This window comes from Triplophysa rosa, linkage group LG13, assembly GCF_024868665.1.
Source record: "Triplophysa rosa linkage group LG13, Trosa_1v2, whole genome shotgun sequence".
Taxonomy (NCBI): Eukaryota; Metazoa; Chordata; class Actinopteri; order Cypriniformes; family Nemacheilidae; genus Triplophysa; species Triplophysa rosa.
The window spans coordinates 11076691-11089182 of NC_079902.1; the positions used below are offsets into that span (position 1 = coordinate 11076691).

The window sequence follows — 12492 nt, forward strand, 5'->3', positions numbered from 1 at the left end:
TGATACCAATAGTGTAGGGAAACCGTGACGTTTTCTACTAATTACGCGCATGCGCAGAACGGATCCTGCAGGCATCGTGACGACAAGTGCAAACCCTCTATTTGTACTCCATTACATAATAGCTTATATAACATCTAGAATACTATATTACTTATATAATCTAAACCATAATATATATTCATACTAACACCCTATACAAATTCTGCAAACATAAACAATACCGATGTGCTTTTTATCCAAAATAAAATAAACAACACATCCAACCCGTCGGCTTTAGGACCCTGCAGTGTTGACCAATAGCAAATATCGGGAGGAGCTACAGTACAAGGATCCGTATTAACCAGGATTCGAAACAGATCCGCGTTTTTATCATATGCTTTAAATATTGTTTTTAAAATTACACAATACCACACGTCCAGTATGATAGTAAGAGTTATATGTATAGCTGTGCACGCTGTGTCATAAGGGTGGTGGGCAGAGATGGAGCACATCAGAATGCCAAAGGTAAATGTTCAGCATCCATCCAATGATACAAGAGTAATTGCAAATAAAATGCATTATGTGTTTATATACGTGACAGCTCCATTCGTTGCTTCCATATGCTGGACAGCAATAATCTGAGATTGCTTACATGTTAACGGATTCATTCATTGGTTAGTGTCTGTAGTTTCACGGGAATGAAAGAATAACATGACCATGATCATCCATCCATTCTCCGATTCAGCTTGTCTGATAGGGATCAGTTTCATAGGCCTATATTTTCAAGAGAATTATTGAGTTTTGATGTTGTGTGCCATTAGTGTTCTCAGCTGATTCAAGCATGTGCATCAATTATCACTTATTATTTTTGGACATGTGCATCAATTATCACCTTAAAATAAAATATAGCTATCAAATCAGACATGTACAGTATATATAGGCATCAATAGACCATGTGGCCGGGTTGAACGGTCACAATTCATATGTCAAATATATCTCAATGTACAGGTGCTGGTCATATAATTAGAATATCATCAAAAAGTTGATTTATTTCACTAATTCCATTCAAAAAGTGAAACTTGTATATTATATTCATTCATTACACACAGACTGATATATTTCAAATGTTTATTTCTTTTAATTTGATGATTATAACTGATTAGCGAAGGTGCTAGGATAAGTACTTGAATACGTGTTCTGTCAGTTTTTTTCTCACTGTTGTTAAATTCCAGCGCGACGGCAAAACGGAAGTTCTTCTTCTGCTTCTTCTTCTTGTTTGTTGCAAGACGGATGTTATGATACACTGCTTTGCAAAAAGGCGGAAGTTAAGTGACGTCATTGTGAAAAGGGCTTATTGGCCAGCAAACTCACCCGACCTTAACCCCATAGAAAATCTATGGGGTATTGTGAAGAGGAAGATGCGATATGCCAGACCCAACAATGCAGAAGAGCTGAAGGCCACTATCAGAGCAACCTGGGCTCTCATAACACCTGAGCAGTGCCACAGACTGATCGACTCCATGCCACGCCGCATTGCTGCAGTAATTCAGGCAAAAGGAGCCCCAACTAAGTATTGAGTGCTGTACATGCTCATACTTTTCATCTTCATACTTTTCAGTTGGCCAAGATTTCTAAAAATCCTTTCTTTGTATTGGTCTGAAGTAATATTCTAATTTTCTGAGATGCTGAATTTGGGATTTTCATTAATTGTCAGTTATAATCATCAAATTAAAAGAAATAAACATTTGAAATATATCAGTCTGTGTGTAATGAATGAATATAATATACAAGTTTCACTTTTTGAATGGAATTAGTGAAATAAATAAACTTTTTGATGATATTCTAATTATATGACCAGCACCTATATATCCCTATATAGGCCTATATATTTACATATATATTTTAACTCCGTTTCTTGTAAGAGGTGTTTAGAATAGCGCATCACTAATAACTACTACATTTGTGTAGTTACCTTGTTTATGTTTTTCAGGTTGAAAATGTCTGTTTGGTGGACAGAAGCTTCTCTAGAAGGACTCAGATGGGAACTCTGTACCTGACTGCTACTCACAGCATCTTTGTAGGTATAGGATCTGAGCTGTGGGTAAGTGCTTGGTCCATAAAAAAGCTTTGACTGTATTAATATATCATCAGAAATAACTGAGACACTCAGTCGTCATTGGGTTTTTACAATAGTGGTTAAAGATTTATGAAAAATGTAGTGCTACAAATGGACTACAATGACCATAAGCATGTGACAAATTGGAACGTTAACCACAGACCATAATTCACTGTTTTTATAAATCAAAAACTCACACTACACTTTGCTTCACGATGCCATAGAAGAACATTTTTTTGTCTAAATGGTTCCATAAAGAACCTTTAACATCTGACGAACCTTTCTGTTTCACAAAAGGTTCTTTGTGGCAAAAAAAGGTCCTTCAGATGATAAAAAGGTAAAAAAGAGATGGTTCTGTAAAGAACCTTTGACAGAATGGTTCTTTGTGGAACCAAAAATTGTTCTTCTATGGCATCACTGGGAAGAACTGTTTAAGCACCTTTATTTTTAAGAGTGTATATCAAAATCTTAAAAGTTGAAAATCTTCTTCATAGTAATATGTTTAGAAGGTTTATTTGGACGTAATTCTATCAAATAAAAACACCAGTCATTTGTCAGTATTTTGTAATGTAGGCTACCTTTATTTTCAATTTACACGAACACAACTACACAATGTTTACAATATACTGTATGCATGCTGTATAGTAATGTATGTAATATATATTTCTGCACAGGTTCTGCACAGTTTAGTTTGTAATGTGGTAAAGCAGAAGACATCTCAGAGTGGGTATCCCTTACAAATCCACTGCAAGAACTTTCAGGTCATGCAGTTTATCATTCCTCAAGAGAGTGACTGCCATGATATCTACATCTCACTCTCACGTCTCTCCAGACCAGGTGGGCTTTGTATTGTTTCCTAGTTGGATTTTTATATTGTAATCAATGTATATACTTAACACTTTAAAAAATGTGTAATATTAATGTTTGTCAACTTCCAATAAAGCATGCTGATAATGCAATAAGAGAACTCAAGACTGTAAAAAAATCCTCACACTTTATGGACATATATTAGATGTTAGAAACTTTAACAGTCCTACAGTTCAGTATGTTGTTGTTTACCTGCTGTACTGTCAGATTATTGTTGACATGTTTTTTTCTGTCTTGCAGAAAATTATGAGGAGTTGTATTGTTTTTCTTTCCATCCTAACGTTGACAAATCTGAACGGGTGCGCTCATGGGAGTTTTTAGATCTGAAAGCTGAGTACAATCGAATGGGACTTCCAAATAAACAATGGCATGTCACCCCCATCAACAGAGAGTACAGAGTAAGTATGTACCCCAAATCTTTACCATAGCTTTATCATGGATTGTGCTAACAAAGGCAAAATTTCAAATAATTCAAATATTATATGAAATGTTTTTGGTTTTTATATTATTTTTATGACACAGGTGTGTGATACTTATCCAGCCGAGCTGTTGGTGCCTCAGTCCGTCACTCTGCATGTCATTGTGGGGAGCTCAAAGTTTCGCAGCAGAGGTCGATTTCCCACGTTGTCGTACTACTACAAGGAAAACCATGTGAGTGTAGTTTCACATCTGGCACATTCTCTCTGTGGCTCCAGTATTCATCCGCCACTGTTAATGAGGCTGTGGAGATTTTTGTCCTGTCCTCCGTGTCCTTGCCTGCCAAATATTTTGTCATCGGATGGAGAAAGTTAAGAGTTCATGAACATCATGTTCTTATTTTAGCTCTAAAGTCTTGTTTGATTTCTTTGCCAACAGCGTGCACTGTTTCAGCCTGTCACAACAATAACTCTGAGTCGATGAAAAATGTATCTGTTTATTAACCACGACAGGAGACTGAATGTGCATTATGAATTACAGCAATAATGGATATTTTAAAATACTAGGTCGAGCTCTTTCTGCGCCCCTGTTTGAATCTCTGGTAAGAGACATTCATTTCATTGAGGTCAAATATTCCCCTGGGAGTCTCTATGTTTACTTTGGACAAATGAATTCAAACCACATGGAGAAACTTCCACATAAGGATCACGGTGGTGGGACCCAGAGGGGTCAGTCTTAGTTTAATATCTCCCACTTTTCATGCCTTGTAAACCCCAAAATATGATCCAAACGGTCTCTAAAAATGTAATAATACAAACTCGGCTTTTATGAGGCCAGGGCCAAATTCTCATGAAATGGACCTTAGTCCATTGAGAGAACAGTGTGATCTTCCGGTTCCTCGTGTTGAATTTATAGACTGAGCTTGGAAGATAAGACTGGGAATGACTCTGAGGTCACAAACTGCTTGCTTTTTTGCAAGATCAGGAAGAATAAAGGATAAATTAAACCAGCATATGCGAACTCCTGTGATGTCTCCTTTCAGGCCACGATATGTCGGAGCAGTCAGCCTCTCTCTGGCTTCAGTGCCCGCTGCCTGGAGGATGAACATATGCTGCAGGCCATCATGAAGTCTAATCCTGGCAGCCGGTTCATGTATGTTGTGGATACTAGACCCAAGGTCAGTCCATTTAATATTAGAATATAAGGGACCTGTAATCAGAATGACATAAGAGACATAATGACATTTTATACATTATGCAACATTTTTATACTTGTATTCGCAGTTAAACGCAATGGCAAACCGAGCAGCAGGCAAAGGCTATGAAAATGAGGACAACTACTGCAACATTAAATTCCAGTTCATTGGCATTGAAAACATCCATGTGATGAGGAACAGTCAGCAGAAACTGATAGACGGTATTGTTTCACTGGCTTCTTCATCTCATTAAAGGGACAGTTCAGCCAAAAATGAAAATTCTGTCATAATTTACTCGCCCTCGAGTCTGTATAAATTTCTTTGTTCTAGTGAACACAGAGAAAGATATTTGGAAGAATGCTTGTAACCAAACAGTTCTTGGCCACCATTGACTACCATAGTAGGAAAAATTACAAGTAGTCAAAAGTGCTCCAGAACTGTTTGCTTTCCTACATTCTTCAAAATACCTTATTTTGTGTTTAACAGAATAAAGAAATATAGAAAGAGATTAGATTTGTTTTGTTTTCCAACTATGGTAGTCAATGGTGGCCAAGAACTGGTTACAAGCATTCTTCCAAATATCTTTCTGTGTTCATCAGAACAAAGAAATGTACTGTATACATATTTGGAACAACTTGAGGGTGAGTAAATGAAGACAGAATTTTCATTTTTGGCTGAACCGTTCCTTTAAACAAGAAAATGAATGTCACTATTAAAATACATTTTATACTGTAAGACCGACTTTAATCACTATATACCTGTGGCAGCACTTACATTTTTGTACGATTTTCCCATCGTTCTGTTTGACAAGAGTCTGGAATACCAGGCTTCATACCGCTGATGGTTTTATCGACTGTAATAAAACGCTCTGCAATAAAGCCCTGAATTGTACCACAGGAGGGTTTCTTGCCAAAGCAGATAGTGTTTGTATGGGTAGCTTTGAATCCATCTGGCTTTCCTATTTTTATTTTTATCGACTTAACTATTAGGCACCTTTTAAGCCCTATTGAGAAAAAGAGGGCGTGAGAATGATATCTTCCAGTGTGGAAGGAATAATAGTGGTGCTGGGTGTGATAGCATTTTGACCCAGAAAACACTAGGGAGTAATCTGGTTGAATAATCAGAGATTGGCCATCCAGCAGAGACTGTGTGTCCACTGGAGCTCTCATCACAGCACGGACAATTCTTCTTAGAGTAAACTTAGTTTAGCTTCGTATGTTAAGAGCTGGGTTTGTGTATTTAGTCTCATCTGGAGATTTCTCATAGGACATCACCAGCTCCTAAATACTCTCTTATCACATTTGCACTATTTACTTATCAGAGTTTACAGTACTATCAGTAAGTGTTCGTGTTGGTTTGAAAGAAAACACTAAATGCCACTTATAGATACACACATTTATTAGCTTGTCATAATAATAAATGAGGCATCAGACGGAACTGTCATCAAGCCTGTGATATTTGTGACACCTCAAAAGACAGCCAATTTATCAACCGAGTATGTTTTAGGCAACATAAATAAATATGCCAAAAGAGGGCGCTTTTATTTTTTATATAATTTAACAACTTTCATTGCAAAGCCAAACTAAATATTGAGCACTTTAGAGAAGAGGTCGTGTGTGGTGTTGTAAACTAAAATTATATTAAAGTTTTCCTCATATCAGTTCCCTGCTGTAAATTCTTAATACAGCCTGGTTTTCATCATTGTCTCTGAAATATCACAGTGACCCCAGAAAACTTTGGACACTTAAGAATATTTGTCATTGCTTTGGAAACAAATCAAGGAAGTGGCATCCGAACAAATGATGCTAGAACTTGTCACAGAAGTAACTCCACTTTTCTGAGAGATTTTTCTTTACTTTTAACTGGCTGATCCCAAAGTCATTAAAATAGACGTATGAAGTCAGTTCTAAGTATTCTAGCAGAGTAACCGCATGTGTATATCACCACACTAACTACTTAATGTTTCATCTTTTAGAACCTAACAAGCATCTTTTTATAAGAGGTTTTGAATAAGGTATACTGTATGCATACAGGGCGATGACGTACTTCCGCTAAAACCTAAAATGTGTTTAGTAAGGCAAATCGACAACACTACGGCTGAACATTCCCATACGGAAATGTAATATACGACATATACTGTATGTCCCTATATCAGTAGTGATCTTGCCATATATGTTACATATAAGAAAATATATTATTGCCACATATATACATCTTTTGGATATATGTAGATATATGTTTATAACATATTTGAAATTAAATTCATATATGAACATATATTTAAAGTATGTATAGGATTAATTTTTATATGGTATTGCATGTTGTGACCATATACACTCACCTAAAGGATTATTAGGAACACCTGTTCAATTTCTCATTAATGCAATTATCTAATCAACCAATCACATGGCAGTTGCTTCAATGCATTTAGGGGTGTGGTCCTGGTCAAGACAATCTCCTGAACTCCAAACTGAATGTCAGAATGGGAAAGAAAGGTGATTTAAGCAATTTTGAGCGTGGCATGGTTGTTGGTGCCAGACGGGCCGGTCTGAGTATTTCACAATCTGCTCAGTTACTGGGATTTTCACGCACAACCATTTCTAGGGTTTACAAAGAATGGTGTGAAAAGGGAAAAACATCCAGTATGCGGCAGTCCTGTGGGCGAAAATGCCTTGTTGATGCTAGAGGTCAGAGGAGAATGGGCCGACTGATTCAAGCTGATAGAAGAGCAACTTTGACTGAAATAACCACTCGTTACAACCGAGGTATGCAGCAAAGCATTTGTGAAGCCACAACACGCACAACCTTGAGGCAGATGGGCTACAACAGCAGAAGACCCCACCGGGTACCACTCATCTCCACTACAAATAGGAAAAAGAGGCTACAATTTGCACGAGCTCACCAAAATTGGACAGTTGAAGACTGGAAAAATGTTGCCTGGTCTGATGAGTCTCGATTTCTGTTGAGACATTCAAATGGTAGAGTCAGAATTTGGCGTAAACAGAATGAGAACATGGATCCATCATGCCTTGTTACCACTGTGCAGGCTGGTGGTGGTGGTGTAATGGTGTGGGGGATGTTTTCTTGGCACACTTTAGGCCCCTTAGTGCCAATTGGGCATCGTTTAAATGCCACGGCCTACCTGAGCATTGTTTCTGACCATGTCCATCCCTTTATGACCACCATGTACCCATCCTCTAATGGCTACTTCCAGCAGGATAATGCACCATGTCACAAAGCTCGAATCATTTCAAATTGGTTTCTTGAACATGACAATGAGTTCACTGTACTAGAATGGCCCCCACAGTCACCAGATCTCAACCCGATAGAACATCTTTGGGATGTGGTGGAACGGGAGCTTCGTGCCCTGGATGTGCATCCCACAAATCTCCATCAACTGCAAGATGCTATCCTATCAATATGGGCCAACATTTCTAAAGAATGCTTTCAGCACCTTGTTGAATCAATGCCACGTAGAATTAAGGCAGTTCTGAAGGCGAAAGGGGGTCAAACACCGTATTAGTATGGTGTTCCTAATAATCCTTTAGGTGAGTGTATGTTAATAATATATATACAAATGTTATATTGTATTATATGATATAACCATATTAACAATATATATCAAAGTTTTATATGGTATTATATGTTGTCACCATTTGTTAACAATATATACAGTATGTCATCGCCCCATGTGCATATACTGTACTCCATTAGGGCTGTCAAACAATAATTTAAGCGTGATTAATCGCATCCAGAATAAAAGTTTGTGGTTACATAATATATGTCTGTGTACTGTGCATATTAATTTTGGATTTATAAAAACAAATACATGCATTTATTTGAGAAAAATATAAAAATGAATAAACATTCACATATAATTTAAATTATTAGTAAAAATAAATAAATTGTAAATATTTCCTAAATATGTATATGTAGGCTATCTATACATATGGGTGTAGGTTTTTATAAATACAAAATTAACATACACACTACACAGACATATATTATGTAAACACAAACTTTTATTCTGGATGCGATTAATCGCAAGTAATCGTTTGACAGCCCTATTTTAAATAAAATGGATATATTTTCTAGTTTACTTTAATTAAATGTCCATAGTTTTAATATCTACGTTTTGGGGGCTCTTATGAAAGTGTAAATATTTTGATTTAACCTTCTGAGAATTTTGTCTTAACTATTTCAAAATATCTGTTATCTTTAGTTTCTGCACTACGTTCTCCATCCATGGCAGAATTTCTCTTGGGGGTTGAAACTTCGGACTGGTTGAAACACATCAAATCAATCTTGGATGCTGGAATCTTTATAGCCAAGGTAAATAATCTCTTTGACAATTATACAGTTCATGTATGACTTTTCTGGTACTGACTGCATGTTTTCACACACACACACATACAGGCTGTGGCATTAGAGGGTGTCAGTGTCTTAGTTCATTGTTCTGATGGCTGGGATAGAACGGCTCAGGTATGCTCTGTGGCCAGTGTGCTTCTGGACCCTTACTACAGGACCCTCAAGGGACTAATGGTAAATAACTACATTTACGTTTTTCAGCTGTACATATTTACACTTTAGAAGCGACTTTGCATTCAGGTGCCTTTACTGTAATCAGTATTTGTGTATTGAATATGTGAATACGTGCATTCCCTGGAAAGTTATAGTTTCAGGACAGCAACTTTCAAGTCATAGAGTTCATAGTGCCTGTGTGGGTCTTAATCGTATAGTCATAAGGATTGACTTTGGATCTCTGCTGGAGAGGTTTCATTCAATTGCAAGGCTCGGGTTTAGACAATTATCTGCTGACCTTCATATGGGGTAAACAAAAGAGAAGCATACCTTGTAGCACAGATTAGTTCTGTCTGGGAATACCATCTCATTTCCTGATACACTTGAAAGAGAGATACCGACAATAATGGATTATGTGTAGATACCGTTTACAAATAATTAATAATTATTACATTATAATTTTAAAGGTCCAATGTATCATTTTTTGGAGGAGTCTTCAGAGGTGTATAAAGACCTTACATAAGCGTTATGTTTTTATTACCTTAGAATGAGCTATTTCTATCTACATACACCGCAGGTCCCCTTACATGGAATTCACCATGTTGTTTCTACAGTAGCCCTGAACGGACAAACTGCTCTACAGAGCGCATTTCATAAATACGTTATCTCCTTCGGCAAAGAAGTGAAAACGTGACATGTTTGTCCTGTGTCAGCCACCGTAGTGCTTCGAAAGGGAGGGGGAGCGGTGGAGTGAGCCATTGGTTGCAATTTGCAACCTCACCACTAGATGCCGCTAAATTTCATACACTGGACCTTTAAAGTACTGTACACTATAGTGTACTTTTTTTATGAAGGTTTCCCAAACAGTCAGATAGTGCCATGGGATCACAGTATTTACAAATTGTTTACCAAAAAGTTGTTTCTGTATATTAAACTGAGAAAACACACCTCACCTTTAGACTGTTTACAAGTAAATACAATTTTGATGTGTAGGTGCTGATTGAGAAAGACTGGGTTTCGTTTGGACACAAGTTTTCGCACAGGTTAGTCACAGTCATTTAACTGCATACTGATGTGAATCAGTTAAGAGTGCTTGATCTGTTCACAGTTAATACCTGTATGATTGTATATTATCTGTATTTCAGATACAGTCATCTGGATGGAGAAGCCAAAGAGGTGTCACCTGTTATAGATCAATTCCTGGAGTGTGTGTGGCAGCTCATGCAGCAGTTTCCATGTTCCTTTGAGTACAATGAGAAGCTTCTTATAAGCATCCACAACCACATCTATTCCTGTGATTATGGCAACTTCATTTGTAACAGCCAAAAGGAGAGAAGAGATCTGTGGTAATTGTCCTTTGTATATCATGACGAAAAATAGGTGGTATTAATGATGTTGGTGTTCTCCGCATCTACTGATTTAGTTTTTTCATGCGTCCTTTCTAAAGTATCCAGGAGAAAACACATTCCTTATGGTCTCATTTATGGGAAAACAGACTGGACTTTATGAACCCTCTCTTTAGACCCAATCGAAGCCAAACAGAGGGACTTCTGAGGCCCAGTACTGCCCCCTACTGTTTCAAGTATGTCAGTGTTTGTTTTTCGGCATGAAATGAAACCTTTGTTCTATTTATTTATCATATTCTGGCAAACTTTACTATTTCTTCAAAATGCTTCTCTCTTCTGCTGGTGGCTTTTGATTACCTTGTCCATTTTAAAGTCACTTGAGCTACAAATGTGATTTTTTTCTGGTTGAAACTTGAGAGTATAAATGGTATTTTATTGGTCTTAAGTCACCAGTGTTTATTTTTCTTTATTTCTTCAATGAAAAAAAAATTGGTCTGTTATGTTATCAGATACTGGAAAGGTTTGTATAATCAGTTTGATCGTGAGCTGCACCCACGTCAGTCTGAGCTGGATTGCCTAATGGCTATAAAAGAGGAAACGCAGCAACTTGAGGAAGAACTGTCTCTCTATAAGCAGGTAGATATTATTTACATATGTTCTATAAATGCATTCTTTTCATATACTTATGATAAAATCTTTTCGCCTCGCAGAAACTGGCTGTCCTGGATAAGGAGCGTGCAAAAGCCCTCTACATGCTAAAGGGTATACTGGACAACATGCAGAAACTTTGGGCTGCACCGTCAGATATAAGCCTGGCTAATTCACCTCAGGATTACATTGGTGGTTTTGAAGGTGGTGCTCCAAATGTTTTCTCCCTCCATCAGAAGCAAAATGCAGAGCTTCGCCTGTTTGCAGACAGACCAAAAAACTCAGAGGCTGACAACAGTGATCAAGAATCAGGAGTGGCTGATTTTAGCTGCCATTCTTCTGGTGGGGAGTCTTTGCCGAGTGAGGACAGTGTGAAAGATCCTGACTCAGATGAGACTGGCTCCGGCAGAGCATAAACAGATACAGCTTCAAAAAGAGAAAGCTATATGATTTAAAGTGTGTATGTGATCAGAAGAAGACTGTGGGTATTTCAAATTATGCAAAGATATTTGGCAATGTGGACATGTTTCTCATGTACTACAGAAGCATGTCTTTCTGTCTGAATGTGCATTTTGTAAGGACTATCATATATAAAGGTCAATGTTTTATTACACAATGTACACATAATTTATATTTATGATTTACAATTGGCATGAGTTCTTTAAAAAAATAAAAATGTGTGTGTAATACATGATCTCATAAATCTTTTTACTGTTTGTCATGAAATTAATATATTTAGTAATGTTTTCTTACTTTAAGATATTAAGTATTCTTGGGCAGCATGCATTATTTTAAACTTTATATTCAGTTTTTCTGCATACACTTAGAGTTTAGGCTACTTAAAGGGATAGTTCACCCCAAAATGAAAATTGTATTTGTTCTGCTAAACACAAAGGAAGATATTTGGAAGAATGTCAGTAACAGATCTCATCCCCCATTTACTGCCATAGTAGGAAACATAAATATGTGAGTAAATGGAGGATGAGATCTGTTTGGTTACTGACATTCTTCCAAATATATTCCTTTGTGTTTAGCAGAACAAAGAAATGTATACAATTTTGGAACAATCTGAGGGTGAGTAAATGATGACAGAATTTTCTTTTTTGGGTGAACTATCCCTTTAATCAAGTTCAACCAAATAAGATCAACTAATTTGAATACGACAAAATAAATGGAAAATAACGCACAGAAATATTACAGAAAATGTATACAATAACTAATATCTCGGTACTTTAGGAAAATATTGTTCATGACAAATATTGAATGATTAGTGGAGATTAATAAAATGAACGTTTTAGTGACATTGTAGAGTTCACATTTTAGTTTTTTTCTTCAATGTTAGTCTTAACGTATTAACTACACAACGAAGTGTGTAATGTTGATATAGACATAAAAAAGCATGA

At 36.8% G+C, this 12492-nt stretch overlaps 1 protein-coding gene across 1 annotated transcript; it reads left to right on the forward strand.

Annotated features, from left to right (window-relative positions):
- Positions 1-294: 294 nt before the first annotated feature.
- mtmr7a (myotubularin related protein 7a) lies at positions 295-11783 on the forward strand. Its single transcript, XM_057350068.1, has 14 exons — positions 295-504; positions 1970-2080; positions 2770-2932; positions 3203-3360; positions 3485-3613; positions 4422-4556; positions 4663-4795; positions 8797-8906; positions 8991-9116; positions 10089-10138; positions 10241-10441; positions 10543-10677; positions 10951-11077; positions 11152-11783. The coding sequence occupies exons 1-14, from the start codon at positions 481-483 to the stop codon at positions 11503-11505; spliced, it is 1956 nt and encodes a 651-aa protein (XP_057206051.1). The 5' UTR covers positions 295-480; the 3' UTR covers positions 11506-11783.
- Positions 11784-12492: the final 709 nt, after the last annotated feature.

Excerpts from the sequence above, each read along its gene's own strand:
- mtmr7a (XM_057350068.1), top strand. The coding sequence starts at position 481 with ATGGAGCACATCAGAATGCCAAAG. Across the intron at positions 10,678-10,950 it reads ACTGCCCCCTACTGTTTCAA|ATACTGGAAAGGTTTGTATA; the intron begins GTATGTCAGTGT and ends TTATGTTATCAG. Across the intron at positions 11,078-11,151 it reads AACTGTCTCTCTATAAGCAG|AAACTGGCTGTCCTGGATAA; the intron begins GTAGATATTATT and ends TTCGCCTCGCAG.